This window comes from Gracilinanus agilis, chromosome 4 (genome assembly GCF_016433145.1).
Source record: "Gracilinanus agilis isolate LMUSP501 chromosome 4, AgileGrace, whole genome shotgun sequence".
Taxonomy (NCBI): Eukaryota; Metazoa; Chordata; class Mammalia; order Didelphimorphia; family Didelphidae; genus Gracilinanus; species Gracilinanus agilis.
Window position 1 is genome coordinate 494,575,269 of NC_058133.1, and position 17,139 is coordinate 494,592,407.

At 39.0% G+C, this 17,139-nt stretch overlaps 1 protein-coding gene across 1 annotated transcript in view; it reads left to right on the forward strand.

The window, feature by feature from the left end:
- The window catches only part of LOC123246827 (merlin-like), a 41,348-nt gene that overhangs the window by 9,240 nt on the left and 14,969 nt on the right, over positions 1–17,139 (forward strand). Inside the window, exons 4-7 of the mRNA XM_044675615.1 lie at positions 5,000–5,083; positions 6,828–6,896; positions 11,945–12,027; positions 16,333–16,408. Coding sequence (XP_044531550.1) covers positions 5,000–5,083; positions 6,828–6,896; positions 11,945–12,027; positions 16,333–16,408 — 312 coding nt within the window. The remainder of the gene's footprint in view (positions 1–4,999; positions 5,084–6,827; positions 6,897–11,944; positions 12,028–16,332; positions 16,409–17,139) is intronic.

The following is a 17,139-nucleotide window of genomic DNA, read 5'->3' on the forward strand; positions in this document are numbered from 1 at the left end:
AATTTTGACAATCAGCTCTCTAGTCTGAGCTGGCAACCCATTTTGTTATGAGACATAGCTAATTATTGGGAATTTTCTCCTTTCATTGAGCTGACATATACCTTCTTATAACTTCTGCCCACTTGTCCTCATCCTGCCAGACTAGGCCAAGTGGAATAGGTTCAGTCCTTACCTGGGGGGGATCCTTCAAATCCTGATCAGAGAAGGCAGGTCAATTTATAATATGAAATAGAAAATTTTCTTCTAAAACTTGGATAGAGTTAAGTTAGAAATTAAATTAGAAAATTAGAAAATAAAATTAGAAAAAGAAAGTTTCAGTGCTCAATGCAATTAATTCTCAACTATCTAGAAAATTCCACTATCCAGAATGAACCCCCACCCCCATTTCTGAGTAGTTGAGACCTTGCCTAGATTATAGGGATTTATTATTCTGTGAAGTCATTGTGAGGTTCATGGGGTTCTTTGTTTAGATTTATACCAGTCCCTTATGCTTTATCTACCTGTTTCATTTTCTATAAAATGACTTTAATAACGCCTACCAGGGGCAGCTAGGTGGCTCAGTGGATTGAGAACTAGAACCAGAGATGGGAGGTCCTGGGTTCAAATCTGTCCTCTGACACTTCCTAGCTATGTGACCCTGGGTGAGTCATTTAACCCCCATTGCCTAGCTCTTATTCCTCTTCTTCTTTAGAACCAATATATGTTGTAATATATATTATAATATAATATTCTAATTCTATTATATAATTATATAACATATAAATATAATAATATAAAATTATAATATTATAATTCTAAGACAGAAGATAAGAAATTTTTAAAAAAAGCAAAATTAAAAAATAGTTCCTACCTAAATCATATCATATGATTCATATTGAATTTGCAGTTCATTAAAACCACCAGATATTTTCAGACAAACCTCGTTTCTCCCCTGTCTTTTACTTATAAGGTTGATTTTTCAAACCAATGTATAAAACTTTACATTTCTCCATTTTAGCAGTGCCTTGGATAAAGGGATAGATGACACAATTATCAGATTTATAGAGGACACAAAGTTAGGAGGAATAGCTAACAATCTGAATGGCAGAGATGGGGTTCAAAAAGATGTTGGCAGGCCACGTTGAGCCAAATCTAATCAGGAGAAATTTTCTAGGGATAAAAGTACCCCAGCACAGCTCCAGGGGGACTTCTACTGGACAAACTACTTCCTTCTCAGTTGACGTGAACAATTGCTCTCTGGGTCTGGAGATTCAACCCTGCTAATCTGAATCCTGCTAAGTATACCATCATCTACTCAAAATGGCCCTACTTTTTCCATAAGGCAGCATGAGACTTAGTCGAATGTTTCCCTATAATCTAGGAGAACTATATTTGTCCTCTTACCTTGATCTACCAGTCTAGTAACTGTCAAAAAAGGGGAACTTTCCTTAGTCTGATACTTCTTGATGAAAATGTGCCAGCAAATATTGCTTCTCACAGTCTTGAATTTTCCCAGAAATCCAAGGCCAACTTGATGCCCTTAATTTTCAGGGTTCCTTTTCATCTGTCTTTTGAAATCAGAACATTTTTCCTTTTTAGACCTATGAAGTTTCTCCCATCCTCTGTAGTCTTTCAGAGACAATAGTCATTGTGATTCAGCAGACGTGTTACCAGATCTTTCCAGACAGGTCAACAGAATTTATCTGGGCCCAGTGACTCAGACTCCTGAAGGGCAACTGGGCATTTTCTTACTCACTATTTATCTTGGTTTTCATTTCCCTATTAGCCACTTTTGTTCTTTATAGCCCAAAGAAAACCCCACCTAAACAAAATAAAAGTTGGACAGCTCAAGGCTGTTATCATCATGATTAGATTAATAATTTTTTTTAAGCCCTTATCTTCTGTTTTAGAATCAGTGCTGTGTATTGATTCCAAGACAGAAGAATGGAAAAAGCTAGGCAATGAGGGTTAAGTGATTTGCCCAGAGTTACACAGCTGGGAAGTGTCCAAGGTCAGATTTGAACCGAGGACCTCCTGTCTGTGGTTCTTAATCCACTGAGCCACCTAGCTACCCCCAATAAAAATTTTAAATGCTTATAGTAACAAATCTCAGCTCTCCACAAACTATTGCCAGCCACAGTGACCTAGTCTGTAAGATTCTGTTTAGCCAAGAAAAGAGACTTATATTTTGGTCTTTGTATACAGCACATAGTAGGTGCTTTATAAATGTTTATTTATTGATCATTCCATTTTCCCCAATCCACAGTCCTGTTCATCTTCTATCATCAATATATTGAAACAAAATCCGAAATGTTTTTATTGTTCTTAGTTTTCTTATCTGTCTAAGTTCTTCCTGAACTTGAGCTCATCTGTATACATGGAAAAGCAGGTACAAAGAATGTATGAATGGGAGCATAGTTTTAGGACTTTCCGAGTACATCAATATGCAAATAATTCTTTTCTTTCCCTCTTCCCCAATAGAATATGTTTGCGTGTCATACTGGAATCTTTCACAATCTGAAACTACAAATATCCTTTGTTTCTAAATCCTGCTGTGGCCTCACAGGCAGCTTTGTGGGGTACAGAGGATGACTTCAGGGAGAGAAGAGAAGATCTTGGTTCTCAGAAACTCCCTGGTTTTTGGTGCTCTCCCAGATTCCTTTTTCCCACATTCCTAAATAGATTAAAGCTTTTCCGTTGGGGACTTCCGAAATAGGAAAAGCTCTCTAGGGAAGGGTGTGATCAATATAATATACAAATGATGTGAAAGTTATATAATTAGTGCCACAAAGAATTTCTATTCTTACTAATTCAATTAGAAAAACATTGGATGCCTTTTATGTGAAAGGGGGAATACAAAGAAACAGTCTCTGTCCTCAAAGACCTTATGTGCTAACAGGTTGGTGGGCTCTAAGCAGTATATAAGTTAATCCAGGTAGTTCAGAGGAAGGAGAGAGGTGCTATACTGGCAACTGGGGGCATTCAGTCATTTATTTAAACAAATATTTATTAAGAGTCTTACCAGCTGCCAGGCAATATAGCAGATGTTAGAAATACAAAGACAAAAAAATGAAAGAGTTTGCTCTCAAGGCACTTATATTTTCACAGGAAAGGGATATAGAATGTATAATTTATATATAATTATTAAATATTATTCACCATTAAATCAAATATTTTATCAACAAATTAATTATTACATAGATTATTACATAATTATTACATATTATATATCACTTTCCTGTTATATATGTATACATGTACATATGTGTGTATATATACATGTGTGTATATATACACACATATATAAATTGGTTGATACAATATATATTCAAAGTAAATGCCAAGCATTTAGATGTGTGTATGGGGGGGAAGCGAAGGCTCTGACACCTGGGAGGACAAGGAAAGTGCTTTCCTAGAAGGTAAAACTTGAGTTGGGTGTAGAAAGAAGCTTGGAATTCTAATGCAGTTCAGACTTGGGAGTTATGGGGTAGTTCAGGAAGTTTATACAAAAGCACAGAGATGGGACAGAAAGTGGTCTCCGGGGAACAAGGCAAGAACACAGAATAGGTGAGAAGAAGCGATATATCACTGAGGAGGGAAAAATAAGTTGGAGACTGACAATGAAGGGCTTAATTGTGAAACAAATTTTTTTTTCTCTGAACTGATGGGCAATAGGGAGCTCCTTTAGCTTCTTGAGCCGACGATTCATGTGGTCAGTTTGTGCTTTAGGAATATCAATTTAGCAGCAGTGTGGATGATGGATTAGAGAGGAGAGAGACTAGAGACAGGCAGATCAGTGAGGGGCTTATTACAGTCATCCAGGTCAGAAGTGATGAAAGCAAGAATATTGTTTTAAAATATAAGGAAGAGGGGCAGCTGGGTAGCTCAGTGGATTGAGAGCCAAGCCTAGAGACGGGAGGTCCTAGGTTCAAACCCAGCCTCAGACACTTCCCAGCTGTGTGACCCTGGGCAAGTCACTTGACCCCCATTGCCTACCCTTACCACTCTTCCACCTATAAGTCAATACATAGAAGTTAAGGGTTTAAAATTAAAAAAAAAAATATAAGGAAGACTTGGGCATGATTATAGATGACAGAGAAGGAATCAATAGTCACTAATATTTGAATCATACTACTGATACTTACAATGGGACACTAGGGATGGGAGGTGCTATACTTAATCTTTTTGAGTCTCAGTTTCCTTATCTGTCAAATAGAAATAAAAATACCTGTTCTACTAACCTCATAGCATTACCCTGAGGCTCAAAGGAGATAATGTAAAGTACTTTATAAATGTTAGAACTAAATATTAGTTAATGCAAAGTACTTTGTTAGACCTAAATATTAGTTACTAGTAACTAATTAGTTACTAATAAAGTAAATATTAGTTACTATTATTATTGTGACACCTATGAATTAGAAAAGATGACACCTCTTACCTAATCTGGATAATCTAAACTTTTCAGAAATCCAATTTAACACCAAGTTCTCTTAGACCATTTAAAATAAAACCCTTACCTTCCACCTACCCAGTTGCTCCCTTTTAGACCATTTTCTTGACTTGATTCAAAAAATCAAAATGAAGACAGTCTGAACAATAGGTTGTCCCCTTTCTAGGCTTTATGAGCTTACTGGTGAATATAGGCCTTTTTTTTTTTTTTTTTTTTTTTTTTTTTTTAAGCAAACAGGGTTAAGTGACTTGCTACGACTAGTAAGTGTCTGAGGCCAAATTTGAACTCAGGAAGAGTTCTTGACTCCAAGTCCCACACTCTATCCACTTCACCACCTACCTGCCCCTTTATTAGCCTCTTGGGACAATTATTATAATCTCAGTTTTCAGTATAAGTTGCACAAAAACTTAAAAAAAAATTAAAATTAAAAGACTGGAAAGAAGCCTTCATTGTGCTTTTGTTACTGGAACATGGTTTGAGTCTATTTGCATTTATTTGACCTCTGGTACCTTTAGCCAAATCCTCCTTTGGGATCAACTAGAACCTGATGTAATTGTTTTTATGTCTTAGGTGAAGAAACAGATATTGGATGAAGAAATCTATTGTTCTCCGGAGGCCACTGTTTTGTTGGCTTCATATGCTGTCCAGGCCAAGGTGAGGGTATTGACCTTACGCTTTTAGTTTTAGTTTTTTTTTTTTTTTTAGTTTAAGTTTAATGTTGGTGGAAATGTTGAATATTGCTTTTTACTGGATATAAAACAACAACAACACACCACCCCCTGAATGGTTTGCTCTAAAGAAATAAGATAATTACATCAATAATCTATTTGGGGAGGAGGCAATAACTGCTGTCACTGCCTTCAGGTTCTACAGGGCTGTTATATTTTATCTTTATTTTATTTTAATAACAAATTTCCACATAGGTTTTCCAAAGTTATATGATTTATGTTGTCTCCCTCCTTTATTCCCTCCCCCTTCCCGGAGTTGACAAGTGATTCAATCTGGGTTGAACATCTTTATCAAGCTAAACATCCTCGGGGCTATGATGGAAAGAGGAAGTGTTTGAGGAGTGGATTCAAGAGCCCCCTCTTAGAGCCAGGTAGTCCTGGATTCAGATTCTCCCTTTGACTTTTATTGGCCATATGACCCTGGGCCAGTCACTTCATCTCTGTCCTTTCTTGGCAACTCCCTACGACTAAAATGTAGAGAATCCATCTGGGGAAGATGAGCCAGTTTCCTCCCCAAGGAGTTTCCTATGCCAACGAGATCACAAGACTAGGTACCATTTTTGCTTTGGCAGAGAGACTGTAAGGGAGAATGTAAGTTCTGAGGTTCTCAGAGCTTCAGAAACAGAGCCAAGCTCCCAAACAAAAATGACTCAAAATGGGTAGATAGCACTTTGTTAACAGTGAATAGAATGATGAGTCTGCAGCCAGGAAGACCTGAGTTCAAATCCAAACTTAGATGCTTACTGTGTGACTCTGGGCAAGTCACTTAGTCTTTACTTGCCTTAGTTTCCCCTTCTTGAAAATGGGAATCATCATAGCACCTACCTCCCAGGGTTGTTGTGATGATCAAATGAGATAGGAATTATTAAGTGGCTGGCCCATAGTAAATGCTATATAAATATTAGCTGTTATCATTATTTCCTAGCTCTGGGCATTTTCCCTGCTTATCCCTCATAGCTGGAATGTTCTGTCTTCTTTACCTTCTACTGACTTCCCTGGTTTCCTTTAAGTCTCAGTTAAAATCCCTTCATTTAGGGACAGACTTTGCTACTAACAGCAATACAATTATCCAGAACAATTCTGAGGGACTTTTGAAAAAGAATGTTATCCACCTCCAGAGAAAGATCTGTTGGAGTAGAAATGCAGATGAAAACATATGATTTTTTGCTTGTTTATTTGGGTGTGTGATTTGGGGTTTTGGTTTTATAAGATTAGTCACAAAAATGAATAATATGGAAATAAATTTTGCATAATGATATATGTATAACCCAGATTGAATTGTTTGTCAATTCTGGGAGGGGGCAGGGGAAAAGGGAGGGAGACAATATGAATTATATAACTGGAAAATTTATGTGGAAATTTGTTATTAAAATACAACAAAGAAAAAAATGAAAAATATCCCATCATTTATAGGAAGCCTTTCCTAACCCCTCTAAGTTCCAGTACCTTCCCTCTGCTAATTATTTCCCATTCATTTTATATATAACTTGTTTGTATATATTTGCTTGCATGTCATCTCCCCTATTAGATTGTAAGCTCCTTGAAGGCAAGGATTGTCTTTCATCTCTTTTCGTATCCCCCAAACTATGCCAGGCACATAGTAGGTGCTTAAATGTTTGTTGACTGATCTTCAAGCTAAAAGGTGTTTATGTTATATGTTTACATTTCAGTATGGAGACTATGACCCTAACTTTCATGAGCCAGGCTTCTTAGCCCAGGATGAACTGTTGCCCCAAAGAGTAAGTATATAGAAGATTTTTGCATTTCCTCAGTTTTGAGTTCTTCACACTTTAAGGTTAAGGGATGCCATGTGGCATTCCTTAGGAGAGAAGACAGTTAATAAGAAACAGCTTCTTCCTTCTTTCTGCTGATCTGTGTGATGTTAGCTCCTTCCAGTCTTTTAAGGCCTCTTGAAATTCCTACTTCTCTGAAGCTTTTCCCACCTATTTCAGCTAATATGACTTTCTCCCTCTCTTAACTTTTAAGAGGATTTATTTTCTGACCTACATGTTTCTGACCATTCACTCATGTTTAATTTTGTACTTTAGTGGAGGAGTTCTTAACCTAGGGTCCACAGACTCTTTATGGATAGAGAGTCAGGCCTAGAGATGGGAGGACCTACATTCAAATCTGGCCTCAGCTACTTCCCAGATGTGTGACCCTGGGCAAGTCTCTTAATCTATTTTTCTGCCTTGGAATCAATACTTTGTATAGATTCTAAGACAGAAGGTAAGGTTTTTGTTTGTTTCTTTGCTTTTGAAGAGTCTGTGGTTAGATTTCAGTGACCTGTGAACTTTTAACTTTTAATATTTTGATAACTTCATTTGATTAAAATCAGTTTTCTTTATAATCCCATGTATTTTTAGGAAAAAATTGGAAAATGAGAGGATGTCCCTCTATTGGGGAATGACTGAACAAATTGTAGTATATGAGGGTGATGGAATTCTATTGTGCTATAAGGAATGATGAATTGATGGATTTCTATAAAAACTGGAAAGACCTCCATGAATTGATGTGCAGTGAAATAAGCAGAAGCAAGAGAACATTGTACACAGAAATGGAAACATTGTGGGATGATCAAATGTAATGGACTTCTCTACTAACAGCAATACAATAATCCAGGACAATTCTGTGGGACTTGTGAGAAAGAACACTATCCACATTCAGAGAAAGAACTGTGGGAGCAGAAATCCAGAAGAAAAACATGTGATTTATCACTTGTTTATATGGGTATGTGATTTGAGGTTTTGGTTTTAAAGGATTGCTCTTTTAAAAAAATGAATGATATGGAAATGGGTTCAAGAGATAATAAACAAATATATATATATAACCCAATGGAATTGCTTGCCAACTCTGGCGTGGGGGGAAAGAAAACATGGATCATGTAACCATGGTGAAAAAATAATAATCCCATGTATTTTTTTTTAAACCCTTAACTTCTGTGTATTGGCTCCTTGGTGGAAGAGTGGTAAGGGTGGGCAATGGGGGTCAAGTGACTTGCCCAGGGTCACACAGCTGGGAAGTGTCTGAGGCCGGGTTTGAACCCAGGACCTCCTGTCTCTAGGCCTGACTCTCACTCCACTGAGCTACCCAGCTGCCCCCTCCAATAGTTTTTTCAGTAAACTAGATGATAGCATAGATGTTGACTGCAATTGTTAATGATACAAAGCTGAAAGGGCTAGCTAATTTCTTTTTTTTAATTCAAAGATATTTTATTTTTCCAATTATATGCAATAATTATTTTCACATATGTTTTCCAAAATTATAAGATCCAAACTGTCTCCTTCCCTCCTCCTCCAACTCAGAGATGGTAAGCAATTTGTTTTGGGCCATATATACATTATGCAAATCATACTTCCATATTGGTTGTTGTTATAAGAGCACACTCATACAAAACCAAAACTCTAAAATAAATACATACATAAACTGTGAAGGATAGTCTGCTTTGATCTGCAATCATCCAACTCCAACAGTTCTTTCTTTGGAGGTGGAGAGCATTCCGAGTCATACGTCCTTCAGAATTGTTTTCATAGCTGATCATAGCACAATATTGCTATTTTCATATATAAAATTCTCCTGGTTCTGCATATTTCACTCTGTATTTGTTCATTTCTAGCTTTTTCTGAAATCATCCTGTTTATCATTATTTATAGCACAATAGTCAGAATCATATTTTTAAATGCATGAAATAAAATAATAAGTTTCTAGAGGAAACCAATGGCTTTGAAATACAATTGTCAAAATATTTTTTAGAAATCTTTTATGGACCCCAGGTTGAAGCATTCCTGCCTGGGGGCTTTGGTTGATTGCAGACTCTTTGTGACTTAGCAGTGCTATATAAGAGCTAAAACAGTGGAATGTGTTCTTAGACTCTGTTACCCTGAGTAAGGTGATCCCAGTGAAGCAAGTACTAATCCTCTGTCTGCTGCTGGGTTAGAGTGTTATCTTCCTTTCTGAAGATTACATTTTGGTGTGACTCCTAAACTCCTAGTTGATCTGGCAAGCTGGGTTCCTTGAGGGTGATTATTATTGTTCTAGGAGTAATCCTGAGGGCTTGGAGGATTTAAAATACAGTTTAAAGTACAATAGTCCAATGACTCTCAGTCTTCAGAGTTAATTAGCTTTTCCAAAGGGGATATTCTCCAAGGTTAGATAATACAGAAGTTAGTATAAAACAAGTCTCTCCAGGAACACCCTCTCCCACAAGTATATACAGAGTCCAGGGCTCAGGGTTAGAGACTTTATGTGCCAAAGGGGTGACTCATAGCTCTTGATTATTGGAAGTCCTTTCTCTCTTTGTGGAATCCTCCAGATTTTTTGTCTTTTTGGTGTTCTCTGCAGGCCCTGCAGGTCAGAGACTTTTTTCAGGGAGTCTAGTTTATTCTCAGTGTGTTTTTCACCAGCTTCTGCTGCTTTGGAAATACTGGCACTGATGCTGGTGAGAAGTCCAGGTTTTCTGAATTTTTAAAGTTCACTGGGTCCTCTCTTTGTTAATAAGGAGAAAGGGTCTGGCGATGCCTTCTTGCCTCCACTTCCCTCTGGTACAGGTGCAAAGGTCTGCCTCCTCAAGGTGTTCTGAGCCTGGAAGCTCTCAAAGCAATTGCTCTAATGCCTGTTTCAGAACTCACTTGCTAGGTAGATGATATGTAGGCCCAGACATGTATATGATTTGCCATTTCCCATTTTTTTCTTGTTCATTAGACTTTATGCAGTGACTCAAAAGCATTTCACTCTTCCCAGTTGATTAAAGGCTTGTTCATAGGCCTAATTTGTGCCTTTGATTGATTGATTCAGTTTGAGAAGTTTGGGCCTCCTGTTTTTAATTGGGGTGAAGAGGGCCTCACTCTTATACTCTTCTCCCATTTTTTTTTTTTTTTTGCCATACTCAGTAAATCAGCTGGAGTGTTTTTGGCAAAGTAGGCTTTGGAAGGACATTGACAAATTGGGGCATATCTAGAGGAGAGAACCAAGCATGCAAGAGAATCCCAAACCATGGCATTTGAAGATCAGTTAGAGCAGGGGTCGGCAACCTTTTTGGCCGTGACAGCCATAAACGCCACATTTTTTAAAATGTAATTTTGTGATAGCCATACAGTGCTCACAGTGTGCTCCTGTAACAGTGTCTGAAAAAAAATGGACTTTATGGCTCCTGCAGAAAGAGCCATATCTGGCCCTCAAAAGAGCCAGATATGGCTCGAGAGCTATATGTTCCTGACCCCTGAGTTAGAGGAACCCAGGACAGTTAGCTTGGAAAAGAGACTGTAGGGAGCTCAGAGCTATGTTCAGGTGTTTGAGAGGCTGTCAGTAGAAGAGGAAGTTTGAGAGGCTGTCAGTCAGTGGAAGTTTGAGGGCCAAAGGGGTGTCCATACTTCCTTAGTCTCTTTTATTTATTAATTAATTAATAATCCTTATTATTTTTCCCAAAGTTATAATGTTCATGTTGTCTCTCTCCCTTCTTCCCTATCCCCTCCTGAAGTTGAAAGCGATTCAGTCCAGATTGTACATGTGTTATCAAGAAAAACTCATTGTTCTGTTTAGTCTTGCAGGGCAGAAGTAGGAGCAGGGATGGATGCTGCAGAGAGGCATATTTTGGCTTAGGACAAGGAAATGCTACTGACTATTAGAGCCATTCTCTGTCTCAAGAAATTGTGACGGCTTTGTTCCAGGAGCCCTTCATTCAGAGGCCAGATAAAGACTTGGGTAGGATATTGGCCAACAGGGCTCTCTTTCAGGCTTGAATAAATTTGCTCCGAGGTCTCTTCCAGCTTCAGGCTTCTCTGGTTCTAGGAGGGAGGGTGCTTCACAAATAAAAATTTAGTCCAATTGAAATACAAGATTCTGTGTCACATGGAAAGATGAGGCTCTTGGGAGTGAAATATGTGAACGAAGGACAGACTTTTTAAAAAATCATTTGGGTTTTGTGTGTGTGTCTAATAACTGACATGGAGGCCAAAGTGGATCCTCTAGTTCATTATTGATTAATCTCCTTGGCAGGTGTCTGTACGTGTGGGAATGCTCTCTCCCATAGATACTAAATGCTTTGTGAGCGCGACCCAGATTTATGCAGCCATTATAGTATATTATTCCTTTTCTTGCTTTAATATAGAGTGCCTCTTTTTTTTTTCTTTGCCTATTATTGAGTGGCTAAAAGTTCTACTATTGGAAATGGCTGATTTTGTATAAATGAAAGCATATGAGTGGAAGTTTGAGGGCTGAAGGGTGTCCATACCTCACTTATGCTTCCATGACAGAGTTACCTCTAGGAACTTGAGAGAGATTGAGGTAGCTTCGTGGTGGCGGTCTTCTCTGGAAACTCCTACGTGTTAGTGTGAGGGCAGGCTGGAGTGAGTTAGCCAGCCTAGGAAGTGAATGGGTGTTCATGCAATCTGTTTGAGAGGAGGGTGGTCATCCCACACACCCTCCTCTGTTACATTTAGTAAGGACCCCTCCGGGGAGGAGGGTATTTTTTTTTTTAACCCATGAGGATTATTGTGAGCGTTAAAAGAAAAACATGTTAACTGCTCTGTGATAGACAAATGTTAGCTCTTACTAGCAATAAAACTATCCTGTAATGAAATTACTCAGAGCAGTTGCTGATGGGGATGAATAGAATGATGATGATGATGATGAGGAGGAGGAGGAGGAGGAGGAAGATGAAGAAAAAGGCAAACACAGTGAGGAATATGAGGATGAGGAAGAAAAATGATAATGCTATTTCCATCTTTTAGCTAGCACTTTGAGGAAGCTTTTCTTTCTCAGAAGTCTCAGTTCTTCTTTTTCTTGGCAGGTCCTCAAGCAGTATCAGATGACAGCCCACATGTGGGAAGAAAAGATAACAGCCTGGTATGCAGAGCACAGGGGTATTGCCAGGTAGGGATATACGACACACTTTAGAGGAGACCATGGACATGGTCAGCTAGCATTTTTTTTTTAAACCCTCACCTTCCCTCTTGGAGTCAATGCTGTGTATTGGCTCCAAGGCAGAAGAGTGGGAAGGGTAGGCAATGGGGGTCAAGTGACTTTCCCAGGGTCACACAGCTGGGAAGTGTCGGAGGCCAGATTTGAACCTAGGACCTCCTGTCTCTAGGCCTGGCTCTCAATCAGCTAGCATTTTTTAAAATAAAAAAAAAAAAAAAAGAATAACTAATTTCTACATGAGTTTTCTGAAGTTATATAACCCAAATTGTCTCCCTCCCTTCTTCCCTCCCCACTCCCAGAGCTGGCAAGCAATTCAATCTGGGTCATACATGTCTTATCACACAAAACCTCTTTCCATATTATTCATTTTTATAAGTGATTAATCTTATAAAGCCCAATCTGCAAATCATATACCCAAATAAACAAGTGATAAATCATATGCTTCCATCTGCATTTTTATTCTAACAGTTCTTTCTCTGGAGGTGAATTCCATTCTTTTTCACAAGTCCCTCAGAATTGTCCTGGATCATTGGATTGTTGCTAGTAGCAAAGTCTATCACATTTGATCGTTCCACAATATCGCAGTTACTGTGTACAATGTTCTCCTGGTTCTGCTTATTTCACTCTGCATCAGTTCACGTTGGTCTTTCCAGCTCTTTCTGAAATTATCCTGGTCATCATTTCACATAGCACAATAGTATTCCATCACTGTCATACACCACAATTTGTTCAGCCATTCCCCAATAGAGGGGCATCCCTTTAATTTCCAATTCTTTGCTCCCACAAAGAGAGTATCATCTAGCGTTTATGAAACTCTTACAGTATAGTAGGAACGCTATTTAGATTGGTTGCAAAATGTGGTTTACAAAATGTGATTATACTGGATTCTTAGTGAATTGCTGTCCTTGGTGATTGAGGGCCCTGAGAAGATACCTTCTCATGAAATTAAATATCTAAAGTGATCGCATAGGTAAATGTTATCTATTCTTTTTTTTTTAAAGGGATTCTTTATTTTTTATTTTATTTTATTTTATTTTATTTTTAAACCCTTAACTTCTGTGTTTTGGCTCCTTGGTGGAAGAGTGGTAAGGGTGGGCAATGGGGGTCAAGTGACTTGCCCAGGGTCACACAGCTGGGAAGTGTCTGAGGCCAGATTTGAACCCAGGACCTCCCGTCTCTAGGCCTGGCTCTCAATCCACTGAGCTACCCAGCTGCCCCAAATGTTAGCTATTCTTATGATTTTTTGTAGATTATTACCAATAATAGAAGGCATCATGTAGAGCCCAGAGGGATTTATGTGTGCCTCCTTTCTGGGTCCTTCAACCATCCTTTGAGGTCAGAACTAGATTCTTCTGTAGGATTTAGGAGGAGGAAAGTGAAGCTCAGGGAATTCTATACTTGCTCACCGTCATACTGGCAGAGATAAGGAGAGCCCGGGTCTCTCTTGACTCAAGTTCTAGACGCACTTAGCCCTTGCCAGATCTCATGTCATCATGCCTAGTGCTGAGAATGCCTGCCTCCTCCAGCAGCCTGGTAGAGGAAGAGGCTATTTTCTTCTTAGCTGGTCAGAGAAGGAGGGAGATGGACTTCTTGAGCGCACCTTCCTCTGGAGGGTCAGAAGGATACTTCCATACACCTCCCCCCCCACCTCCCCACTGTACTGCAATTGAAAATGACTCAACCCAGAGCAGGGACTACTATGCTCTGAGATGTACCATCAAGACATTTTAATCCCTTAAACTCTCTGGTGTGATGCCCAAAGTGCCTCAAGGACTAAGCAAAAAGAACAAGATTTCCCTGCTCACTATTTTAGGAATTAAAACATAACATCCTAATGAAATCATAATCTGTATAATAGATAAATTTTACAAAGTGCTTTACACGAGCTCACTTGAGCTGTAAGTTAGGTTCTTCAGGTGTTATTATTCCCATTTTAGGGATGAGAAAATCAAGAGGCAGAAGGTAAAGGAACTTGCCCAGGGTTACCAGCTAATACATTTAAGTGACAGGATTTTCCAGATTCTGAGTCTGGCTTTCTAGAGGTATCCTGTTTCCTCCCTCTTCTTGGGAAGATCTTGAGGTACCTGAGAAAAAGGGTATTTTTGTGCAAATTTAAAAGGATGAAAATTTTCACTGTGGGAGAAAGGGACTGGGAAGTAAAGATTTTCCCAGTGAAGCTGATTGTGTCACACACAATCTCAAGAATAAACCTGCCTTGATGATACTGTATAACCCAGATTGAATTGATTGCCAGCTCCAGGAAGGGGGAAGGAAGGGGAGGGGGAGACAGTTTAGACTATAGAAATGAAAAAAATCTCATCTAGAAATTTGTTATATGAATAAAAAAAATTAAAAATGGAGTCCAATTAAAAAAAAAAAAAAGAATAAACCTGCTTAAGGAGGGACATCCTGAGGGGGGGCTAGCCCATGTCTACACCCCTCCAGGAGGTGAACTGCCTCTCCTGGGCCAGGGCATCTGTTCTCTTTCTCACTGGTGGTAAAGTCACATGGGAGGATTCAGTCAGAACTTGCAGAGTTTTCTGGATTTTGGAAAAGGATCAGGGAGAGAATGTTGGAATGGGATGGAGGAGGGGCCTCTTTTCCCTGGAATTGGGGAATACACATGCCTGACTATGGATTCTAGAAACAAATGATCAGAAATAATTGCCAACATTTATTCATTCATTCACCCTCCTTCTATCAGTCCATCCATCCATTCCTTCATTCAATATTATATGTGCCCAGTAGTGTGCTGGAAATTGGGAGAGGTACAACAGAAATCTAGAACATTGTCCCTTTCATTTATGGGTCTATTTAGGAAAACCAGACCCAGAGACAAGAAACCATCAAGTTACAAATTGTAATATTACTCATATTTCTGTTCAGTGTTTCTGAAATGGAAATACACCAGAGCCTCAGGATAAAACTATCCTTCTTAATCTTTACTTTATAATAGCATCCTTTTGCTACTTATAATCCAGCCTCCTTGGGGATGTATACGCAGCAGAAATTGGTTGTGCCATCTCTCTAGAGTCAGAGAATCAACCAGGATTGACTAAACGCTATAGAAAGAAAAAATATTTTCCCAGTATCCCTTCTGGCAGAAATGTGGGTCTCTGACAGGAAACAAGGAGGCAGCCTGGCTGGTGTTATGGAAAGTAGGCTGAACTTGGAGTCAGGAGAGAGAGAGAGAATTGGAACCCTCAACTCGGCACTTATTGGCAATATGACCATGAGAGTGTAATTTACTTTTCTGAATTTAAATTGGTAATTAAAATGGGGGTAACAATGGTTGTGGCTGGCTAGGTGGCGTAGTACATAAAGTGGAAGGCTTGAAGTCAGGAAGACTCATCTTTGTGAGTTAAAATCTGACTTTGGACACTTACTAGCTGTGTGACCCTGGGCGACTCACTTCATCCTGTTTGCCTCAATTTCCTCATCTGTCAAATGAGCTGGAGAAAGAAATGGCCAACCACTCCTGTGTTTTTGCTGAGAAAACCTCAGTTGGAGTCATGAAGAACTGGACACACTGAAATGACAAAAGGATAACAATGGTTCTACTGACTGTCCTTTCCCCTTCAGTTCCTCTCTCCCCCCACAGGTTTCATAGAATCATAGATTTAGAGATGGAAAGGGCATCGGAGGATATTTCTTCCACCCTTCTCCTTTTTCAGATGAAGAAACTGAGGCACCAGAAAGCTGAGTGACTTGCCAGAGGTCACCACAGCTAGAATTTAAGGTGGGATTTGAACCTAATTCTTGATGCCAAGCCGAGTGCTCCCTCCACCACACTAAGCTCCCTGAGGAAAACACTTTGTAAACCTTACAGTGTTAAAGTGTTGTAGCTTTTGAGTAGGAAGGGGCCTCAAAGGTCATAGGGTCCAATTCTCTTGCTTTACAAATGAGGAAACTGAGGTTCACTGAGAGAAACAGTGATTTGTCTGCTAACACAACAAAGCAATAAGCAGCAGGCACAGGGTTCTCCAATGCCAAATGAAGGGTTTGTCCACTATACTTTGCTATTTCCCAGAAACATTATTATTAGATTCCCTTTACCTGTAATAATAGCAGATAAAGGACATGACAAGTTATATATATATATATATATTTACATATTAAGTGCCACCCAGACCAACTAGAAACAACTGAATTAAAAATATGGTTAAATTGTTAAAAAGAGGAGGTTTTAAAAATAAGGTGAGAGAAGTAATATCTTCATGTCTTAGATTTTTCCTGAACTTCATGTTTGTTCTTCAGGGATGAAGCCGAGATGAACTATCTGAAAATTGCCCAAGATTTGGCTATGTATGGTGTCAATTACTTCCCCATCGAAGTAAGTAAAATTTACTCTTAAAATAGGTCAGGTCATTATCTTCAGTTTCTGGTAACTTCAAATTTTTTCAGAGTTATTTTGGGATTACCGGTGAAACACATCTGGAGGTGGATTGCTGCCCCCTTTTCATTTGTAGATCCTTTTCCAAGCTGGACAATGGAAAGAAAATTGTATAGATGTATATAAAGGCAGAGCCCCAGGAGTAATGGTTGGACTCCATTTGAAGGAACTATCTTACTTTAGTTAAAATTTTTAGTACATGTGAAAAAAAAAAAGTTTCTCCATGAAAGTCTTCCTCCTTAACCTAGAATCAAGGTGGTCCTGCATTCTCAAAGCCTGTGCTGTAGGTCTGCAGGCTCTAACAGGCTTAGCTGAGTTGGGAAGACTCTGATGATGAGTTTGGAGATTAGCTGTTTGTCTGATATGTCTGTCAGCTGAGGGTCTGCCTAATGAAATAGAGACTCATTATTAGAAAGCTGCCTGCCAGGTGATGATGAGCAGCCACTTAGAAAGACAAGATACTGACTAATGCCTGGAAGGCTTTTAGTCTTCCTCATTGACTGGAGCATAACCACTGATAAAGCCACAGAGAACCGACTGGTTGAGAGTTTTCATTCTGTTTATGTGGAAAAAAGTTAGTTGAGATGCTTTATTCTCAACATCTACATGAAGATCCATTTCCCCACTATGAGACAGCAGCCACGCTCTTTCCCTTCCTTCCTTCCTTCCTT